Here is a 23,338-nt window from a genome sequence, read left to right on the forward strand (position 1 = left end):
CAAGAGTAGAATGCCCTATCCATGTCACATGAAGGGTATTTTAGAGGTTGCTTATGTGTACTTCACGAATCATATTTACCTAGATGCTATCCATGTAGTAGGTATTTCATAAATGATTGTTGAAATGATTTGCATTTCAGATGGTATTTGTCTAAGTGTAGAATAATTCTGATGTTGGGCATCAAAGAGTGGCTTCTATTATCTGCTTCTCTAACCCCTTTCCCCAAACTATCCCATGCCCTCCCATAAGACCTGGAAGAAATATGTCAATGTTACTTATTTTTTCCTTTCTCTGTCCTCACCAGATGTATCCATATGTACAGAGTATCTTATCCTTCAGATACTGTGATATAGTGAAAAGCACCCAGGATTTGGAATCAGGAAACATGATATAATTTTCAGTGGTCCCAGTTAATACCACTGTGATACTGGCTTGGTCATTTAATTTATTCCTGCCATTGTTTCTTCGATCTTACACATTTGCAAAATGGGAGCAATAAAATTTATGTTACGGGCATCAAAGGTTGTTGGGAGGAACAAATGAGATTGGATCTATAAAGTGTTTGACAAAGTTCAGAGATAGCCAGGTAACACAGGAGATAGAGTGCCCAATGTAGTTAGGAAAATTCATCTTCCTGAACTCAAATCTAACCTCAAGCACCTGCTAGCTGTGTGACCCTGAGCAAGTCATTTAACCTTGTTTGCCTCAGTTTCTTCAGCTGTAAAATGAGCTAGAGAAGGAAATGAACAAACACTCCAGTATTTTTGACAAGAAAACCCCAAATGGAGTCACAAAAAAGCAAACATGACTGAAGCAACTGAAAAACATCAATATAAAGTTCATATAATATTGTGAAATCCAGAGCAGTGTTGGTCTGTGAACTTGGATGGGAAAAATAGTTTGATAAATATATTTAAATATAATTGATTTAATTGAAATCCTTTGTATTTTTATTCTATGCATTAAAAACACTGTTATGAAGAATCCAAAGGCTTCCTTCACCAGACTGCTAAAGGAACCTATGACACCAAGAACTCTTGGTCTAGAGTAAAATCCTCCGTAAAATGTATCAACCTCTTATGACAAGGCTTATGGAATCATACTGAGCACTAGTTTGTTGAGGTCATTTATCCCTAGTCTATTCCATTGATTCGCCCTTCCATCCCTTAGCCAGTACCAAATTGTTCCAATAATCACTGCTTTATCATATAGTTTAAGATCTGGTACTGGTAAGCCCCCATCCTTCACATTTTTTTCCCATTATTTCCCTTGATATTCTTGATCTTTTGTTCTTTATGGGATCATATTGAGGAGATCATCATATATCCGTATTGTAGATTTTGAACTAGAAAAAACCTCCAAAGCCATCTAGTCAAACCACCTAATTTTATAGACAAGGAAATAGAGGTCCAAAGCCCAAATTGACTTGACCAAGGCCACACAAAAAGAAAGAAGTATAAGTAGAATTTGAACCTAATTCCTCTAAATGCAGAGCTAATATTGTGCCATGTTGTCTCCTAAGAACAAAGTCAAATGTATAGATTACAACTAGCACTGTTCGAAGGAGTGGGAGTGCTCCCACTTGTGAAAGCCCAGATCCTTCAAAATAATACAGAATTATACAAATAGAATCTATGATTGTTGATGGCCTTTGATTTTCAGGTGCCAGAGGGGAGAATCAACATGGTATATACAATTTTCCCTTCAATACTGGCTAAAAAAATGATGGGGATGAAGGATAAGGGCATAGTTTCTTTTATTCCCCAATATACACCAGCCTAGTCACTTGTATTCCCTCCCACCCATGACCTCCCTATTTTTCTATAGGTTTCAGAGATACACAAATTGTTAGCAGAAGCCTGATAGAGATTATCTAGTCATAATACCTTCATTTTGTAGGAATGAGGAAACCAATGTGCCTAGGTTGACATAACTAGTAAAAAAGCAGAGTTGCTATTATTTTCAGTAATGGGAACATGAAGAGGTGTTGGTGATGGTGGAGGAAAGGGACCTATTAAAATCACATGTATTTATCATAATCATCAGAATATCCCACATTTCCATGGTGCCCTAAAGTTTCAAAGTGCTTTTCTCACAACAATTTTATGATATAGTTAGTGTAAATATTATCGCCATTTTAATTATGAGGAATCTGAACAATTGAATATTGAAATGGCTTGTCCAAGGTCATGAATGCATCACTGATTTGGTGTTTGTCTGTTGGTCTGTCTCTCTCTCTCTATTTTCCCCTTTTATTAGTTTACCTTTCCAGTAAAATGAATTATTAAAAAATTTCAATTACTTTAGATGTTATTTTCAAATCATAAACTACAAAGTTGATTTGAGAGTCCAACTCCTGCTTCTTGCTGCAGACACCTATTGTAAGGCAGTCTCTGTATCCACTAACTATACTTCTTTTTTCTTTGTTTATATATTTTTCATAATTGTAATATACATTAACTGCTAAGTATATTTCTGATTTTCTGGAAAATTCTGATAATCTCTCTATGGTTTTTCTCTGTTAGTGTCTACCAGTAATCATTAGCTTTCTTATGACATGTCCTTTATATTTATTACTAATGAAAAAGAATAGTAATATGAAAGACATAAATTCCCAGAATAATCTATACTTTGAAAATTCATGATTTTTTAGAAATAGAAATAGAAAAAAATAGAAATAGAATTATAGAAGCCAAGGTAAGCAAGTATATTGATGTTGAATACTGAAAGTACATACATCTTTACTTGACCAAATGCTGCTTCTTCTTAGTGGGAAATGGGCAAGCACATATTACTTCCCTGATAAAACTCACCAGGTAGTTGAACAGGATATGTGATGTTTGAGCTGGAAAGTCTCCAATATTCAGGAGAAGTTTTCTCAACATATACATTAACTCATCCTGAAAGACAGAAAATTGTTCAGACACACTGGATCATCTTTCTTCTAGCTACCAATTTTTAAGTAATCTAATCCTATAAAGAATTTAGTGAGAGGCAGAGCCAAGATGGCAGAGTAGAAGCGCAAAAGCCCAAATCTCTCTGAAAATCCCCTCCAACCAACCTTAACATAAAACTTCAAAATGAAAACTAGAGGGGTAGAACCAACATATATGCATGGGGTGAGTCAATTTTCCTGCAAAAGACAACTTGGAAGGTAGGGTAAGAGGGGAGCACAGTCTGCAATAAGGCCACACCGAGGAGCCCCACTTAGGCCAACCGCAAGCTTCCCCTGCTGCATGAGGTTCTGAACCTGGCCCCAGGCCAAAAGCAGGACCCCAGACGCTGCATAAGCAAATAGCAGAGCACCTTCATGCCCACCTCTATAAGTTCCAAGCCCTAATGCAAACTTTCAATGAGGTCTGAACCCCAGCACAAGCTATCAATGAGTCCCTGAGCCCCAACAGTGTGCCTAGCAGTGCAAGCCAGTAGCAGTCCCTGAGGGAAACTAAAATCAGTCAGAAGACATGGCTTCTTAGCCTATAGGCCATCATACCACTTTGGAATAATTGAAAGTTACAAATAACCAGAACTTGATTTGAGGGTAGCAACAAGAAAATAATGGGGAAAAAAGAGCATGCCTCCTCTATCTTGGGAACAGAACCCATATTTAAGATGAAAATGAAAGTCAAGAAAAAAAAGCTGGGGAAGTGAGTAAATAAAACAAAACAAAACAAAAGCACCTAACCATAGAGAATTATTATGTAGAAAAGGAAGCAAAAGGCACAAACCCAGAAGGGGAAAATGAGATCAAAGCAGCTACATGCAAAACTTCAAAGGAAAATGGGAATTGGTCTCATATTCTGGAAGAGCTCATACAAATTTTCAAAAAATTAGAGTGGCAGAAGAAAAATGAGGAAAAGAAATGAAAGTGACAAAGGAAGAAAAGTAACACCTTAAGAAGCAGAAATAACCAAATAATAAAAGAGGCCCAGAAATCCACTGAAGAGAAGAATTCCTTAAAAATTATAATTGGCTGAAAGAGAAAAGAAGTACAAAAATTCAATGGAGAAAATAAATACTTTAAAAATAGAATCAGTTAAATGGAAAAGGAAGTTCAAAAATAGTCCTTAAAAATTAGAATTGGGTATGTGGAAGCTAACAACTTCATGAGACATCAAGAAAAATAAAACAAATTCAAAAGAATGAAAAAATTAGAAGAAAAGATGAGCTATTTCATTGGGAAAACAACAGACCTGGAAATAGATCCAGGAGACATAATTTAAGTATTATCAGACTACTTGAAAGTCATGATGAAAAAAAATCCTCAACATCACATTATAAGAAATTATTAAAGTAAACTGCCCTGATATTCTTGAATAAGAGATAACATAGAAATGGAAAGAATCCACTGATAACTTATTGAAAGAAATTCCTAAATGAAAATGCCAGAATATTATAGCCAAATTCAAGAGCTCCTAAGCTAGGAAGAAAATACTGCAAACAGCCAGAAAGAAACAATTCAAATACTATGGAGCTACAGTCAGGATTACACAGGATTTAGCAGCTTCTTTGTCAAAGGATTAGAAAGCTTGGAATATGATATTCCAGAAGGCAAAGAAAGTAGGTTCATAACCAAGAATTATCTACCCATCAAAACTGATTATATCCTTTCAGGGCAAAAAAATTACAGTTTAATAAAATAGAAGATTACCAAGTATTCCTGAGGAAAAGACTAGACCTGAGAAAATTTGATGTTCAAATACAAGACTCAAGAGAAATATAAAAAGGTAAACAGGAAAGAGAAAGACTAAGGGATTGAATAAGGCCAAAACATTTACATTCTCAAATGGGAAGATGATACTTCTAATTCCTAAGAACTTTAAGAATGAGTATACATAGACAGAGGGTATGGGAATACATTGACTATGATGACATGATAAAAAAATTAAGAGGCAAAAAAGGGGATTTTTCTGAGAGAAGAGGGAAGGGAGAACAGAATGAAGTAAATCATTTCATCTGAATAAGAGAAAAAAGCTATTAAAGTAGAGGGGAGGATGAGTGTGATGATGGGCAATAATTAAATATTACTCTCATCAGGATTAGCTCAGAGAGGGAGTAACATTCTTATTCAGTTGGACATAGAAATCTATCTTACCCTATAAAGAAGAAGGAGGGGAATAAAAAACAGAGGGGACTTATAGAAGGGAGGATGATATGGGAGAAATGGTGCTTGTGAGGAAGGTCAGCATTAAGGAAGAGAGAAAGAGTAGGATCAAAAGAAGAAAATGGGATGGAGGGGAATACACAGTTGGAAATCATAGCAGGTTTAAAACTAAAATCCTATAATATATTGTTTATAAGAAACACATTTGAAGCAGGGAGACATAGAATAAAGGTAAGAGAGTGGAGCAGAATCTATTATGCTTCAGCTGAAGTAAAATAAAGAAGGAGGGGTAGTAATCATGATCTCAGACAAAGCTAAAGCAAAAAAAATAGATCTACTTAAAAGAGATAAGGAAGGAAATTACATCCTGATAAAAGGTAAAATGGACAGTAAAGTAATATCAATACTAAACACATAGGCACTAAATGGCATAACATGCAGATTTTTAAAGGTGACATTAAATGAACTACTGAAGGAAATAAACAGTAAAACTGTCTTAGTAGAGGACCTCAACTTTCCTCTCTCAGAACTAGATAAATAACAAACAACAACAACAAAAAAGTTCAACAAGAAAAAAAATTAAGGAGATGAATGAAATTTTAGAAAAGTTAGATTTTAGAAATGTCTGGAGAAAATTGGATGGTAACAGAAAAGGAATATACCTTCTTCTCAGTGGTACATGGCACCTACACAAAAATTGACCAGGTATCAAGGCATAAAAACTTCACAACCCAAATGCAGAAAAGCAAAAATAATAAATGCATCCTTTTCAGATCATAATACAATAAGAATTATAATTAAAAAGGGGTCATGGAAAGACAAATTAAAATTAATTGGAAACTAAATAAGATGATTCTAAAGAATGGGTGGGTCAAAGAACAAATTATAAAAGCAATCAGTAATTTCATTGAAGAGTGACAACAATGAGACAACATATCAACATTTATGGGATACAGCTAAAGCAGGACTTATGGGACAATTTATATCTCTAAACCTTTATATCAACAAACAAACAAACAAACAAACCCCAAACCAAAAAACCCTAGATATGCACTAAAAAAAAAACAAACAGAAAAAATTAAAAATTTCCAACTAAAGAAATTGGAAATCCTGAAAATCAAAGGAGAAATTAATAAAATTCAAAGTAATAAAACTATTGAACTCATAAACAAGAGCAGGAAATAATTATATGAAAAAATGGAAAAATAGATACTATTGTATAATTTGAGTTTAAAAAGTAAAAGAAAAATCAAATGACCATTATAAAAATGAAAAGAGTAAATTTGCCACCAATGAAGAAGAAATTAAGGCAATAATTAGGAGCTATTTTACCCAATTATATGCCACTAAATATGAAATTCAAAGTGAAATGGATGAATATTTATGAAACTATAAATTGTCCAGATTATCAGAAGAGAAAATAGAATGCTAAAATAAGCCCATCTTAGAAAAAGAAAATAGGCCATCAATGAATAGCCTAAGAAAAAATCCCCAGGTCCAGATAGATTCACAAGTGAATTCTACCAAACATTTAAAGAACAATTAATCCCAATACTATATAGACTATTTGGAAAAATAGGCAAAGAAGGAGTCCTACCAAATTCCTTTTATGACACAAATATGGTGCAGATACCTAATCCAGGAAGAGCAAAAACAAAGAAAGAACATTATAGACCAACTTCCATAATGAATGTAGAAGCAAAAATTTTAAATAAAATACTATCAGGGAGACTATAGCAATATATCACAAGGATTATTCACTATGACCAGGTTCAATTTATACCAGATATGCAGGACTGATTCAATATTAGGAAAATTATCAGCATAATTGATCATAACAACAAAACCCACAGAAATATATAATTCTCTCAATAGATGCAGAAAAAGCTTTTCACAAAATGCAATACTCATTCCTATTCACACTAGAAAGCATAGGAATAAATAGAGCTTTCCTTAAAATAAGTAGTATCTATCTAAAGCCATAAGCAAGTATTATCTGTAATGGGGATAAGCTAGAAGTCTTCTTAATAAGATTAGGGATGAAAAAAGATTGTCTATTATCAACAGTACTATTCAATATATTGTATTAGGAATGCCAGTTATGGAAATAAGAGAAGAAAAAAGAAACAAGAAATTAAAGTAGGCAATGAGGGAACTAAACTATCACTCTTTGCAGATGATATGATGGTATACTTAAGAGAATCAACTAAAAAACTAGTTGAAATAATAACTTTAGCAAAATTACAGAATACAAAATTAATCCATATAAATCATCACCATTTCTATATATATATATATTACCAACAATGTCCAGCAGCAAGAGATAAAAAGAGAAATTCCATTTAAAATAACTGTAGACAATTTTATATTGTCTATAAAATACCTGGGAGTCTATTTGCCAAGACAAACAGGAATTAAATGAACACAATTACGAAACACTTTTCCATACAAAGTCAGATCTAAACAATTGGAAAAATATGAATTACTCAGGAGTAAGCTGAGCTAATATAATAAAAATGACAATTGTACCTAAATTAATTTATTCAGTGTCATACCAATCAAACTATCAAAAATTATTTTATAGTGCCAGAAAAATAACAAATTTTATTTGGAAGAACAAAAAGTCAAGTATATCAAGGGTATCAAGGGAAGTAAGGGGAAAAAAAAGGATGATAGGTGGCCTAGCCATATCAAATCTCAAAATAAACTACAAAGCACTAATCATTAGAACAATCTAGTATTGGCTGATAAATAGAATGTGGATCATAGGAATAGATTAGTACACAATATATACTGTAAAAGATCATAGCAATCTAGTGTTTGATAAACCCAAAGATCTAAGTTTTGGGGACAAGAATAGATAAAAACTGCTGGAAAAACTGAAAAACAGTATGGTAGAAACTAGATATAGACAAATAATTCAATGGAAGTTTTCCCTTACTTTTTACTCACATTGCAATTTTATTTTTATTTGATGAGTTCCCCAAATAATAATAACTCACATTTATATGGTGTGCCCTCACAAAAATCTTTCGAGAGAGGTAGGGAAAACATTGCCCTCATTTTATAGGTGAGTAAACTGAGGCTTCCAGAAGCTAGTGATTTGTCCATGATTACATAGATAGTATCAGAAATGGGTTTCCTGAATCCAGTGCTATATATGCTAACTACCTATCATAAAGTAATATGGAAGAGTCATGAAATATTACTTAAACCTTCTACAACATTGCTTCTTTTTTAGGAGCTAATTTTTAACAGTAATCAACAACCAGAGGTAGGTAGACTATTTTTTTTTACCTTTACTTTCCATCGTAGAATCAATACATGATATTGACAAATTGACAAAGGATATGTTCTAGTTAATCAAATATTTTGGTTCACAAATCACTAGCTCTTTGGGGCCAGTGACGTGTCATTTCACTAAGTTAGAATGGAAAGGGAATAAGTGTCTAAGTGTGAAGATCAGGATTCGTGTCTTTGCTTCTTCACTTATTTTGGGGGTGACCCTGGAAAGCCACTTAATATTTCTGAGGCTCGGGTTCCCCATCTATAAAATGAGAATGATAACATTTGTATTGCCTATCTCAAAGGATGAGGAAAAGGCTTCATAGACTTTTAAGTTTTTGTCATTGTTATCTTTGTATCCCCCAAACTCAGATAATGTCTTGCATAGACTAGTTACTTGATAAATGTTGTTAAAATTGGATTGAGATTTTCAGTAGACCATACAGAGTAGACATATTGGAAATTCTCAAAAATTATTTTTAAAAAATGTATCTAAGTTTAAAAAGTATACATAACACAATTTAATATTTCATTATTGATACCTTATGCACTTCTATGACTTGTGTGGCTGCCAACAGAAAAAGCAGTTAGGTAGAAGGGCAAATTCTAGGGAGGGAGAAAAGATGAGGAATTTGGTTTTGGACATGTTAGTTTTAGGAGCTGATGAAAAATCAAGGCAAAGCTCTCTAGCAGGTAACTGGAATTATAGACCTGGAGTGAGAGGTTAGAGATAGAGATTTGGGGTGTTATTGGCATAAAGGCAATAATCGAAGCCATGGAAGTGGTGGTGATCACCAAGAGGGAAAGACAGAAGACAATGACAGACAGCATCTTGGAGGATATATGCATCTTGAAAGAGTGATAGCACTGCCTGATGGAAGAAGCAGCAGCCTAGCAGCAGATGACAACAGTTGCTCAGTGGGGAATGCAGAGCTCTGCAACAGAGGGTAGCAGCAACTTAATGGAGAAGAACCCTTTGGTCAGGGGCATTTGAGCATTTTGTCCCCTCCCCACCTCCACCAAAGAACTTTTGTTTGTGTGGTCTACAGTCATCAATATTTATCATGTTAGGAAGTAAGAGATGTTCTTAGGAAATAGTTTTGATCACACAGGGTCCCTGAAAGGGTCCCAGAGACCCCCAAGACCACACATTGGGAATCAATGTAGCAGAGGATCATTACAGCTGCCTGTGTCAGCAGCAGCTCCAAGTCAGAGGGAAATAGGCTTTGCTGTCAGAAGGGAAACACCCTAAGCCTGCTGAGGGACTGAACTCACTGAATCCCAAGAGGTGTCTGGAAGCAGGACTTATCCCATTTCCTCTCCCATTTCATGAGGAGAACCTGTGAGAATGTCTTCCTTTTCTTGAGGAACTTTTTTCTTGCTCTTTACCTTGATAGTCCATTTGATTATATGCCCCTTGCTTTGAACATATGCAATATCTAATTGGTATAGTATAAAAAGATATTTCATTTGGAATGTGTGCTTTTTTTGTATTAAGAAGATGACAATCCCAAAAGTGACACAAAGGAGACATCACTTCCCAGGGCGGCATGTTGAGGCAAACCCCAGACTTATAGGAATACCGCTGGTGAACTGAGCTATGTAGGCATGTATTTTGATTTCCTTTTCTACAAAAACAACAGAAGAGTAATTTACCTGTCTGTTGCTTATGGTGAGTTTTTCTAGGAAGTGTCGAAGGACTGTCGAAGGATCTTCAATTAAACAGTTCCACAGGACCTGCTGGGCTACAGCACTCACTTTTAAAGAAAAAGAGCATTATCTCAGGGAGGAACCTTGAGGTGCTTGTGGAGATGATCAATACCGAACACTTCTTGTGATGTCATACCCATTTTCTTTTTGCCTTTGGAAAGGTCTACAGAATGGTTATGCACCATTTAGCAGATTTGCATTTTCTTCTACATGGGGAAAGGAGGGAATAGACTGTATGATTTCTACTGGGAGGTATAAAATGGTTTTAACATAGAATATATGAAGATATTTAGTAAACATGTATCATAGAGGCATTGAGATACAGTGGATTGAGAATTAGACTCTGAGTGAGGGAGATCCAGCTTCAGATTGTACTTCTGACACTTATTAGTTGGGTGACTGTGCCAAGTCATTCAACTTTACTGAGCCTCAGTTTCCTCATCTGTAAAACAGTAATAATAATCTAGGTATTGTCTTGTCTAGTTGTATGAGATAATGTGCATAAAGCACTTGACAAACATTAAAGCATTATATGAATATCGACTATTATAATTCTATAAAATTGTTAAATTAAATTAACATGTTAATATTAAGAATCAAATTCATTAATATTAATAAATGAAAAAAATTAAAATTGGGGGGAAGCAGCATGATGAAGTAGAAAGAAGGGCTAGACAAATTGTCGTGCAAACCTGACTTCTAAGTCCAACCAGTCTGGACACAAATGTTCCAAAGGGACATGAGATTCAGGAGTAAGGATTATCAGTGCCACAGTGTCCTAGAACAACAGCTCAACAATGTACTCTGTGGATGGTAGAGCCAAGGGTAGGGGTGTCGTTTTAATTTATGATGAACAGTCGCACGATTGTCAGGTTCTCTGGGGGAAATTTGAACTTCTTTATGCTTGGCTTTCATAGCTGCTATAGAATTCATAGATCATTTTTACTACTTCTAAGCATCTGTATTACTCTCTAGGGAGCCATCCTTACAGTCACCCTGACTTGGAACCTTGGCCTTATCCTTGTTCTTTCTTTTTCACTTTCCTCACAGATCCACATCATGGTAGAATCTGCTCAGTTCTTTCTCTACATCTCTTGCATATACCCCTTCATTCACAGCCCTTCCTGCCCCCAGTTCAGGCCCTCTTGCCTGGAATATCTACTTGATCTCCCTGGCTTCAGTTTCTTTTTCACTGGATCCAGCTTCTATCATGTTTCTAAGGTCTAGGTCTGACCATAGACCTCCTCCCTAGCACTCCACCAATCAATAAACCCAGTGGCTCCCCTTTACCTAGAAGAGCAATTATAAAATTCTCTGCCTGGCAATGAAAGTTCTTGATAAATTGTTCTCTTCCTGTTTTTTTTTTTTGGTCCTTTTTTAATTTGTGCACTTCTAGGTTTTCTATAATCGAGATACAAAGGAAGGTCTACTTGCTATCCTTGGAACCCTGTAACACTCCCTTCACCATCTCCTAGCTCCCAACCTCTTACTTTCCCCTGGCTTCCTTCAAGATTCAGCTCCCATTCCTGCTTCTGTAGGGGGGTCCTTCCTATTCCTACTCAGATTCCTCTCTAAGATGATCTGTATGTGTTGTGTGTGTACCTCATCATGGATATGTTGTCTTCCCATTTGGAATGTTGGTGCCTTCAGGGGGCCACTTTTGCCTGTCTTTGTACCCTGGAGGCTTAGCACAGTGCCTGGCACTCAACATTTATTGACTGCTTGGCTGAAGGCCAGAACAGTCCCTTTCCTGACAGAGTTCCACATTATTTTTGTACCCTAGAACTCCAATTCCCAGCATCCCATCTTCCTTCTCACTTCTGTGCTGACATAGAGAGGATATGAATTTGGTGTAGCCCCACCTCTCTGTGTCTTCCTGTAATGGGGTTTGGTGAAGGTGGTGTGAGGTGAGAGCCAGGAGACTATAGCTCATGTAGTCTTAATTTTGTTAGATAATTTGTTTTTTTTTCACTCTGATTTCCTTTTTATTCCTTCTACTTCAAGTGATTATTAATAAAGTTTATGAAATATAATTCTTGGAGTGTTGGATATTAATCTAAATCTTACAACATGAAATCAAGAGAAATCTCTAAAGGAAACAGAAGTAATTTGTGCAAGGAAAGATGAAAGTATGGTGGATTCTTAGCCTATTTGTAAGGGGCTGAGATCATTTAAATTTCAAAAATCCTACCTGCTACCCCATCTTCCCGAACCTCTCCATCTTCCATCAGATGAACGATGGGCAGGACCGCAGCACAGATGCATGCTGGGAACACTGCCTGAGGGGGCTGTGGCACATGGTGGTTTGGCGTATGCTCCGTGGTGTGTTCTTCATCTGAAGGAAGGAGGCGAGATCTAAATGGATATCTCTCTGTACCTGTATCTCTGACGATTGATGTCTACAAATCTGAATGTTTATCTCTATCTGTCTACTTGGCTAATTGCTATTCTGTTCTTAAAGAACAAGTCAGAAATAGAAAATATTTCTAATTTTTTAAGGTAACGTCATTCTGTAATAACTTAAAACTCAAATTATGACAAGTTTCTTCTTTCAAAAGTGTGTAGGAAAGTGATGAATAAAACATCTCCTCGTAAGAACTCTTCCTTTTTCAGAGAGGCAGAAATAGGGATGTCTGAATCAATCATTTCAGATACCTTCCTAAGTGAGCAGGGGCCAGCTGGGAGGAGTGACTTGAGGAGAACGGGATCCCCAATAGAAATGGAAAGTGTTCTTCTAGGCCATTGCTTAGTTTCCTTCCATGGGACATAAAGGCTAAGCAAATTCTCTTGAATAAGGCATTCTGAGCCTTTCTCATAATACAGACGTAACTGAGTCTGCCTTTTAAAAAAATGCAAAACAGTGTCAAAACAGGAAGCCAGAGCAAAGCCTACTCGCCAAAAGTTGGCCTGGCAGTGTGGAACTGCCTTCAACCAAAGGTGGGCACCAACGTAGTGAAATGGAGCTCCATAATAATAATTTTGAAAAAAGATGAGCTCTGCTTGTAAAGGATGATTGTAAAGGTTGGGTGAAAAATCATCTTGTTGCACAACATCTCATGTTGTTTTTAGGTAGCCAACTGTGAAACAAAAAGTTCTTTATCCATGAAAATGCAATGATGAGAAATGAGATTAAATGAGAAATTATGAAGAAGAATGCAATATAAATTATATTTCCAGCAGGGCTCACCTTCCGCACTGACAGCTGAACGCACAGACCAAACAGAGCCACGGCGAAAGGAGTAATTCCTATGGGAAGTACTTGATGTGCAGGATGGACTGACGGAAAGACGTCGGGATGCCAGGTTAGTGACTTCTTCTACTGACAGAGAAAACAGAGAATATAAATTTTGTTTTTTTAATAATGTTAGCATTATAACAGCTAGGATTTTTATTTTCATAGTATCCTTCCTTTTTACAAAACAAGACTTAGGTGACTCAATTTGTGCTTTGGGGGAAAACACACAAGTGAATACACATGCGTGTGCACACACTCATGCACACACACACACATACACACACACACTGACTCATCCAGATCAAAAGACAGGAGTCCCTCCAAGATTTATGCAGGACTACTGATCCTAAGAATAATTGGAAGGGGACCACTGATCTTAAGAGTAATTAGAAAGGGGGCACCCAGGTGGCCCAGTGGATAGAGAGCTAAGCCTGGAGACAGGAGGTCCTGGGTTCAATTCTGGTCTCAGTACTTTCTAGCTGTGTGATCCTGGGCAAGTCATCTAACCTCTATTGCCTAACCCTTTGCAATGCTTCTGCCTTAGAATCAATGCATAGTATTGATTCTATGGTGAAAGGTAAGGGTTTTAAAAAAAGAGTAATTAGGAAATTGTTCTCCTGGAGCCATCTGCCAAACTATTCTTTACCTGTTGTTACCAAATACCTTGCATAGGTGAGTTTGAAGGGGTTCAAACTCCCCAATTCAAGGGAGAATTTCTTAGCAATATGTCATTGGTTGTGTTTGCTGCCTATGTACTGAAATGGTCCATTCTGGGTTCATAGATCCTTTATAGTGCTCTCATAACTTGGCACATCACCACAAAAGTACCACTGAAATAGTTAACAAAGATTAACTCTGCAATGTTTTATTAAAAATAAAAAAGTTTTCCATTGATACTTGGAGGATTCAGAATCTTCCTCTAACCTCATTAAATTTTAATTCATTTAATTGATTGGTTTTTCATCATGGGTAGTATATTTTACTTAAAACAGGATGAGTTTGTTCTTAAAAATTCTTCCATTTTCTTTTGATGGTGGTGATGGATGGGAAAGTAGAATGGAAGATTTGATTCTTTAGCTTTTCCCTTCACCAAGCAGTCTGAAATGGTAAGCCATTAAATCAAGTCCATTTTCTATAAATCACTATTAGTTTCTATCATCTTGTACTTCTAAGAGAAACTAAAGCACACCTTCTTCTTCCTGCTCTGAGTTGGGGGTGCATGTTGGCTCGTAGCAAGCCTCTTGGGTGATGGGAATGGCAGTAATGAGGCTGGCTTCTCGACCAAGTCTCTTCTTTTCTTCCTCTTGCTGTAAGTTCTTGAGGATATGCTCTGCTCTCTGATGAGACCGTGATACAGCTCGGGCAGAAAAAGATTTCTGAGGGTAGTTGAAGACAGAAACAAATTTATTTCATAGCAACTGGTAAGGATTTTGACAGGTTACATTGTGTGGTGGATTACCCGGGCAAGTCAATTAAACATTCTTTGCCCTACACAACTTTCAGATTTTAAATTTCAGAACATTTGACAATCTGCTCTAGGAGATGGAATTTCCTTAATTAGAGTTCCTTATACAAATCAATATTATGTCTGCACAAAAAGTAAATCAAGGTTCACACAAAGAACTCCATGTTAAGTATCAAATTCAAAGGAACTATATAAACAAATAACTACTCTTGGAAGATTTCAAAGTGATAGCTTCAATTATCCCATATTTTTCCTTTAAGCTTATTTCTTAGTTTTGTACAGGTTAAATCTGTCCCACTTCATATAATAAGATTTTAAAGCTAAATGTAAAACCTTAGAAGTCATTTAATCCAATATTCTCATTTTGCAAATGAAGACCCTGAGGAACTAAGTTAAGGAACTTGACAAAGGTCATACAGGTCGTAGGTAGTTTAGCCTGGGTTTCAAACAGGTCTTTTAACTCCAGATCCAGTATTCTTTTCAGCAGAGTTCTTTAGGAATATCTGTGTTTTTCTAACAGTAGCATCCACTCCATTTTCTTCTGGGGTTTTAATTAAGGGCAATTATTTCTTTGGAATCCTTTAAAACTTAGCTCAAATCTTACTTTCTTCAGAAAGCTTTTTCCTCTGAGATTACCCTCCATTTTTTCCTATGTCTACCTTGTAGGTACCTACTTACAGATATGTTGTCTCCTCCATTAGAATGTGGGCTCCTTGAGGGCAAGGATTGTTTTTTGTCCTTAAATCTTTAGCACTTAAGAGCAGTGCCTGGCATTTATAAGTGCTTACTAAATTCTTTTTTTTTTTTGACTGATTTCATAAGGGACTTAGTCCTACTGACCTTTGAAATTTTTTTTTTTTATAGGAAGAAAAGATTTTTTGTGACAAGAGGTACAAGGTATTCTATGGCGTCTTTCTCTCTGATATGTCTTTTTTTAAAATTGAAACTATGATTTGATTGATATAGACAAAACTCCCACTGCGCAAAGCAAACTCCCTTGTTCTAATGTAGAATATTGCCTCCTCTGTAACTTAAATTCTTAGATAATTTTGTGAGACCTGAGTCAGTAGTCAGTAAATACTTCTTAAGCAACTATTAGGTGCCCAGGACAATGCTAAGCACCAGAGATGCAACAAAAAGCAAAAGATAGTTCCTGTCCTCAAGAAGCTCACAATCTAATGGGGGAGACAAGAAGAAAACAAAATGTGCAGGCATGCTACAAACTAGATAGATAGGCAGCAATTTGTGGAGGAAAGGCAGTAGAATTAAGAGGCATTGGGAAGGCTTCCTGTAGAAGGTACAGTTTTAGTTGAGGCCTGAAGAGTGTAATAGGGAGAGGATGTTTGCAAAAGAACTGTGTAATGCAAACGTTAGAGTGATTGACAGGAGCATGTGACAGAGAGTCACAAGGGAGCCTAAGGGTCAAGATCTGGGTAAAGATTCTAAGGTCTACTTTTCTCCTGAAGGACCTTGGGATTGGAGTTTTGACAGGTTTCTGACTTTTGGTGACACCAGTTTAAGAGAGGAATCTTTTGAATTGGCTGCTGGCAGCTAGAACAGAGGATTGAAGACCCACTTCTCCACTGGACCTGCTTTGGACAATTTTCATCTGAAGATCCTGGCCCATTTGATTGGACTCCACTTGAGATTTTTATTGTTTTCTTCTTGTTCATTCCCCTACCAAATCCCATTATTACAGCTTTGGCAGAGCCAGCTAGGTTTATTGTATGTTCATTGTATGTTTATAGTTTTTCTTAAGTATAGTAAAGTAGCCATAGGAAGTTCAGTTTGAGTCGACATTCTAAAACCTCTCTAAGTTGTTAGGAGCTCAGGGGGAAAGTCAAATAGAATTCTGAGGGCTTGGCTTGCCCAAGGGAGTTATTTTTTACTGCATCACAGACTTCCAGCAACCATCATGGAGCGGCCATCTTAAAAAAAGCTGTTTTTTTAAATTTGAAAAAAATTGTAACATCTTATTTGTTTTATGTATAAAGAACATTGTAACAATATTGTTTTAAATTCTACTGTACCTATGGATGCTAACATGTCATCAAGAATGTTAAGGAATATGTTAATTTTGTTATGTGAATATGTTATGTGTATTCCTTATATTTATAACTTTCCCAAATTATTGTCATGCTATATTTCAGATGGACTGTATGAAGTCTGTAATGGACATGAAGTTATGTGATATAATGGTCTATGTTCCCCTTACTGTTATTGGTGGGTGTGTCATGTACAAGTCTTGTGCCTCTGTGTATTTGTGGAAATCAGCTAAAAGATCTAGTAGCTTGGTTTAAAAGGGATTTTAACTTGAAAATTATGATCATGCACATGAAATAACAAATGGATACACTGGAACACTTTATGAATAACATTACTATGAACCTGGGACATGGAAATGATAACAGCTATATAAGCAATAAGGGAAAAAGGCTAAATAGGTTGGAGCAGGAATAGTGAATCTATGTCCCCTTAGAGATTTGCCAGTGGTTACAAAGAATGAGGTGCATAAGGTTAGAACTCACAAAAGATTTTCCCTGGAGGACCTTGAATCCATTAAAAGGAGAACCCCAAATTTTAGTGACGAGCCAAATAAAGTGATTAAGGAGATGCGTAGGACAATTAAATTATATGACCCTGATTTTAATGATTTTACTCTCCTAATGAAAGAGGTCCTAATTAAGAGAGAGAGAAATAAGTTTATAGAGGAGATGAGATCAGACCCTCTGTTACAATCATGACCAGAAAATTTGAAGCTAGATACTGCAGATGATGGGACATGATATGCTAATTAAAGCAAGAGATGAAATCCCAGATGTTATGGGGAGATATACAAAGAGGCCCAATGCTTGGTCCAAGTTTGAGGTCATAAAGCAAAAGGTATCTGAAGCACCTGAGGTTTTCCTGGAAAGGATAACCAAGGCAGTTGAAACTCTATTGGGGATGATGCACTTGAAGAAGGCACCATTGTCCACATCAAAGGTATCTTTGTGAAGAATGCAGTTCCAAGGGTCAGACAATTCTTTAAGTCAAATCACCCAGATTGGGAGGAACTTGATCTGGAGGAATTGAGGAGAAAGGCTACTTATTTAACAAATGATCCAGAAGAAAAAGCTGATGATAGGGATTCCATTGTTGAAGATTTGAAAATAAAATTAAGGGAAGCTGAAATGAAAGCTAAGGAAAGTGAAATTAAGGAAATAAAGGCAGTGGCTGCTTTGAGATCTGTGCAGCCAAGGTATTATAATAATAATAACTATAGGCCTAGTGAGAAGAGATCAGGTCCTAGGCACTGTTTCCTTTGTGATCAGTTTGGACATCTGTACAGAGACTGCAGATTCAGAAATCAAGTCAGAAGGCAAATTAATAGGAATAATGGTTTTAATAGACAATACAATAATCGGAGTAATAATTATAAAAATAACAACAGATGGAATAACAATAATAATAATCAAGACAGATATGTTAATTAATGCCAAAATGCATGTTGCCAGGGCCAACAAGCTCCAAATATAGATACTATGCAATCATGGGTAAATTCTGAAGCTAGAACAAAGTACAACCAGGTAGTAAAAGGTGATCAGAATAAGGGTACATGTGCCTTATGAAGGTTTCCCCTATGACATATGAAAATGAATCAAGAAATGAGTGTGGTATAAATGAAAATGAGTTGAGGATAAATGAAATTGAGGGTAATGAAAATACAATAGATGGTGATACAAATGAATTAATTGAATCAAAGGAGGATATAATTAGTATAAATAATTGTACAGAGAAAGAACATTGTAATATAAATTTAATAGAAAATATTAATGAATGCAGAATAAGAGAAATTAATGAAGAATATAAACTAAATAATAATAATGAAATTGTAAATGAGAACAATGATACTAAGTTGGAGAATTTAAGGACCAATGAGAGTAATATAAGACCAAATGATACAAAATCCTGGGAAAGTAATGTAATTCAAGCAGATGTAGACATGGATGGACAGGAAATGACTGAGCTTTGTACTGATGTTATTGTGCTTGTAACAGTTCTTGAAACATTCCAACCTCCAAATAGCACTGAACCCTATGTTTCTGTAACTATAGGGGATCAGATATATGATCTTTTGGTGGATACTGGAGCCAGTAAATCAGTTTTACAAAGTCTTCCTAAAGATTGTAAAGCTGTTGGTACTATGGAAGTGATTGGAGCTACTGGAAAACCAGAGAGAGTAGCAAAATTACAACCTAAAAATGATAACTTTAGGTCCTTTATCTGTGGAACATGCATTTCTTTGTATGCTAGACTGTCCAATGAACCTTCTTGGGAGGACTTGTTTTGTAATTTACGAGCAATGATTCAATGTACTGACACTGGGGATATATCATTACAACTCCCAGAAGAATCTTTACTTAGATCTTTACCTTTAGTCTCCCATGTGACTCTGTCACATGATCCTGTCAATCACTCTAATGTTTGCATTACACAGTTCTTTTGCAAATGTCCTCTTCCTATTACAAGAGAAACCAGGGAAGCCAGGATGGGGAGAGGAATAGTAGGAAGAACATTCTGGGATGTCCAGAGGACAATCAATTTTGCATTAGGAAATCAAGACAGTTGTTATGTTGAAAACAAAAATAAAAAATGCATTTATTAAAGCCTCTTTTGTTTATTATTTGTTTGTTTGCTTATTTATTTATGAAACCTCTTATTTTCTTTCTTAGAATCAATACTGTGTATTGGTTCCAAGGCAGAAGAATGCTAAGGTAATGGTAAGATGAGAAGAATGGGGGTTAAGTGACTTGTCCAGGCTCACACAACTAGGAAGTATCTGAGGCCACATTTGAATCCAGGACCTCCCATCTCTAGGCTTGGCTCTTAATCCATTGAGTTACCCAGCTGCCCCTAAAGCCTCTAACTTAATATACAGTGTCCCCAAAGCTGTTAAAGATGAAAACTATACCACGATTTTGGGAGATCCTGTCTATATACATGTCTATTAACCCTATACATGTATACTTAACACACACACATATTTGCATTTTCTCCAAATTGCATGATTTTCCAAACATGCATCTTGTGTTGTACTATAACTCTACAAGGGCAGAATAGGGCTTAAGCTCATATAGTACAAGCTGAAGGAACTCTAAAAGCAAAAATGATGATCCCCAATGGCTATACAATCTATAGCCATATTCTTCTAGTATGCTTTCTGTGGTGCCTGTATGGTCTACTAACTGGAAGAAAATCAGAGTGCAAAATTCAACAGTTAGTACTACTAGTCTTTCCTACTCTCTCAATAACAAAAAAAATCAATTAATTAAAGAAAAGATTTATGTATTTATTTTTTATTGCTCAACGTAACTTTAAAAAATAAAAAATGGAACACATTGACAAAGTTTATATTTTCATTCATCTCCTTGTGACTTTGTCACCTGAAGCTATAGAAATAAATTTGTGGGCCACTTACCGACTGATCTTCATTAATTGGGTCCTGTACACTCCCACTGCATTGTGGTACCCATGGGGGGTCAAACATGGGGACTGAAGGCATTCCCAATACTGGTGAGGGCAGAGTGAAATTTATACTAGGAGGAGGAATCTGTAAATAGACAGAAACAGAGGTTGTTAGGTAGAAAAAGAAAATAGTGTTGAAGGGGGCAGAGTTGTGATGGCTGCCTTTAGCGGTCCCAATGGTGTGGGGCTCTGATGGTAGCTCCTAAGCTACTTCAAGATTTTGATGACAAGGAAATGAATTTACACACCATCATTAGACAGAGGATGGGTTTCTAGTGCCAACTCTGTTAGCCAGCTGTGAGATCTTGGTCAGGACATTTAGGTTCCTTGGGCTTTAGCTGCCTCACACATAAAATAAAGTTGTTGGACTAATTGCCACCTTCCCTCTGCATTTGTTTTTGCAGTTTCTAAAATGTTTTTCAACCTTTGCTTCATTTTACCCTCACTAAAACGCTGTGAGGTAGAATCAACATTATCTCTATAGAAGAAGAAAAATCAAGGTTAAAAAAAAAGTTACCTAAGGTCATACAGCATGAACAGTATAGACTTGAGACAAGCTCTAGTCTTCAGACTTCAAGTCCATTGTTAGGACCACTACCCCCAATCTATCACTGACAAAATGATCTCTCAGAAAGATCCTTTCCTTTCTTGTTCAGAGCTCCTCTGGAAGGCTCCACAAACCCTCGATTTAAATACAACCCCATGTGTTGGCAAATCAGTTATTTAGATCTGCATAGTCAGCTCACCTTTCTCTCTCCTATCAAAGTTTATTGGATTTTTATATAGCACAGTTCTGAAGGTATCACTCTTCTAAATCCAATAAACTCTATTAGCTCCTTAGCATCAAATATTAACTCCTCTTTCTGGCACATAAAGCCCTTCACAACCTGGTCTGAACCTATGTTCTTTAGCTTCATTGTACGTTACTTTCCTCCAGGTATACCCAAACTGGTTTTCTTGTTACTTTTCTCACTTAGCACTCCATTTCCCAATTCATTACTTTTGTTCTGGGCTGTCTCTTATGCCTGGAATGGATTCCCACCTCACCCCTCTGTCTCTTGGAGTTCTTAGTTTCCTTTGAAGTTCAGCTGTTCTTTTATAAGATGCTCTCCTTGATTCACTTAAATGCTATGGCCTTCTCCCACGAAATCACTTCCTTTCTTGCATCATCATCATCATCATCTCTCTCTCTATCCCCCAACCTCAATCCCAACCTCATGTATTGGGTGTCTCAAAAATCTTAGTGCAGTTTTAATCATTAATAGATAAAATATTTAAAGGGAGACCTTGAAAATTTGCATTAGAACCCAGAATTTATAGCCATGCTATATAAAGGGCAGTCATTTCTGATTTAAAAAGAGCTTTTCTAATTGAAAGTCATTTCATTCACCTTACTAGTACACAAGGAGATAATTTTGGCTATGGCTGAGTACCATTGAGGGATTTTATTCTTCTGGCTCTTTATAATGGAAAACTCTATAATTACAACTATAAAGTTGCCATTGAGATATCAATGAGTATATAGATAGAAAGTATTCTCGACCCAGTCAGAGGAGACCTGGTTTTGTACTAGTTGTATAACTATGCACAAGCTATTTTACCTCTCTGTAAAATGGGGATAATAACAGCTGTTGGGTTATCAGGAAGATAACAAGAGATAATACCTAAGCAGATGTTTTGTAACCCCTAAAGTATTATATAAATATTGTTATAGTCAAGCTCTATTTATAGTTTACTATTTTAGATGAGCTGGTATGAGGATGTTTGAATCTTTAGTAATTTCTCCATTAAATGTTTTGCATGACTTCATAAGTATAATGGGTTTTGCATTTCTTTCTTATTAGTGGGTAAGAGAGGGAAGGAGAGAATTTGGAACTGAAAAAATATAATAAAAAAGGAATTATCCCAGTGAACCAGCTTCAGCAGATGCCCTACCATTTCTTAAACAGAATTGAAATGTTTTTCATTTGAACTGATTTTCTGAAAAAGTTTGACATTATTTTTATTGAAAGAGCTTGGAATCAGGGCACAGTGATGTACCTCTCATAACTGAGCCATCCTTACCTTAAAAATCTGCTGAGCTCCTTCCTCCATCCGAGGCCACACCTGGTAGCGGAATCTCCAGAGAGTATGAAACTTGAGGATGGCATTGAGCCGTTGCACAGTCTCTGGGTGATGGAATTCTGACATCAGCATGTCAGAAACAGCTTCTGGGACTTTTACCGCGCATAACAGGAACATGGCAGCTAGAAGGGAGCAATCCAGCATTAATCAATGACATGTCACTGGGCTTATGTGTCTGGAAAACAACCCTCCAAGCTCTGGTGAAAACAACCCTTAGGGGAAATGAAACCTGTCCAACAATACTGGCAAGAAAGCCCCTTGTTTTAGAGAAGGGCATGGAACACCATCTTTTATTCCACCCACCAGCTCCCAATTTATGGTTTCATAGTGCAGTGACATTTTAACAGGGCCAAAGTATGGTGACTTTTGCTAGAACTATTCTAGTCGATGGGCTCCAATCATATAACTCTAACCATTGACCTATTTAAAGCAGACTTCAAGCTGTTATTCTTTTAAAATTAATTTCTTGCTCTTGTCATTTGATCCAAAGTGAAATTTTGTTTTAAATAAACAGCTTTGGTGAAATATTGTAAGGTTTGAAGAAAAAGACGTTCTTTCAAGTGAATAAGTGCATAAAAATGTTAACTTTTCCAGATAATTAAAAAATCCATATTTCAAACTTACTTCAGACTTTATGAACATAAGGGAGAACTCATAATTAAACTCATAATCATCTAGGGGAGGTGGAATGAGCTGTCTTCTGAGGTAGAATGTGTTCCCCCATTCTGGAGGCCTTTAAGCAAAGGCTGGGTGACTGCTAATTAGGTACATTGTAGGGAACTTTTTTTCAAGAACACAGTGGACTACATGAATTCTGAGGTCTCTTTCAAACCTCAAACTCTGTGATTCTATTATTCCTAAAATGAAGAAAGTGAAGAATGCTGAAAGAGATTTTGTGAGTCTCCG

At 36.3% G+C, this 23,338-nt stretch overlaps 1 protein-coding gene across 31 annotated transcripts in view; it reads right to left on the reverse strand.

The window, feature by feature from the left end:
- The window catches only part of UNC80 (unc-80 homolog, NALCN channel complex subunit), a 230,409-nt gene that overhangs the window by 57,592 nt on the left and 149,479 nt on the right, over window positions 1–23,338 (reverse strand). For 15 of the 31 annotated variants that reach the window (XM_056808118.1, XM_056808110.1, XM_056808127.1 and 12 more), the window contains 7 exons: window positions 22,373–22,554; window positions 20,262–20,393; window positions 14,525–14,711; window positions 13,288–13,416; window positions 12,292–12,435; window positions 10,047–10,147; window positions 2,815–2,901 (listed from right to left, as the gene is read on the reverse strand). In XM_056808118.1, the coding sequence (XP_056664096.1) occupies window positions 2,815–2,901; window positions 10,047–10,147; window positions 12,292–12,435; window positions 13,288–13,416; window positions 14,525–14,711; window positions 20,262–20,393; window positions 22,373–22,554 (962 nt within the window). Of the gene's footprint in view, window positions 1–2,814; window positions 2,902–6,702; window positions 6,739–10,046; window positions 10,148–12,291; window positions 12,436–13,287; window positions 13,420–14,524; window positions 14,712–20,261; window positions 20,394–22,372; window positions 22,555–23,338 lie in introns of all 31 variants that reach the window. The other 16 variants (XM_056808112.1, XM_056808122.1, XM_056808116.1 and 13 more) reach the window with 3 other exon arrangements.

Source organism: Monodelphis domestica, chromosome 8, assembly GCF_027887165.1.
Source record: "Monodelphis domestica isolate mMonDom1 chromosome 8, mMonDom1.pri, whole genome shotgun sequence".
NCBI classification, from domain to species: domain Eukaryota; kingdom Metazoa; phylum Chordata; class Mammalia; order Didelphimorphia; family Didelphidae; genus Monodelphis; species Monodelphis domestica.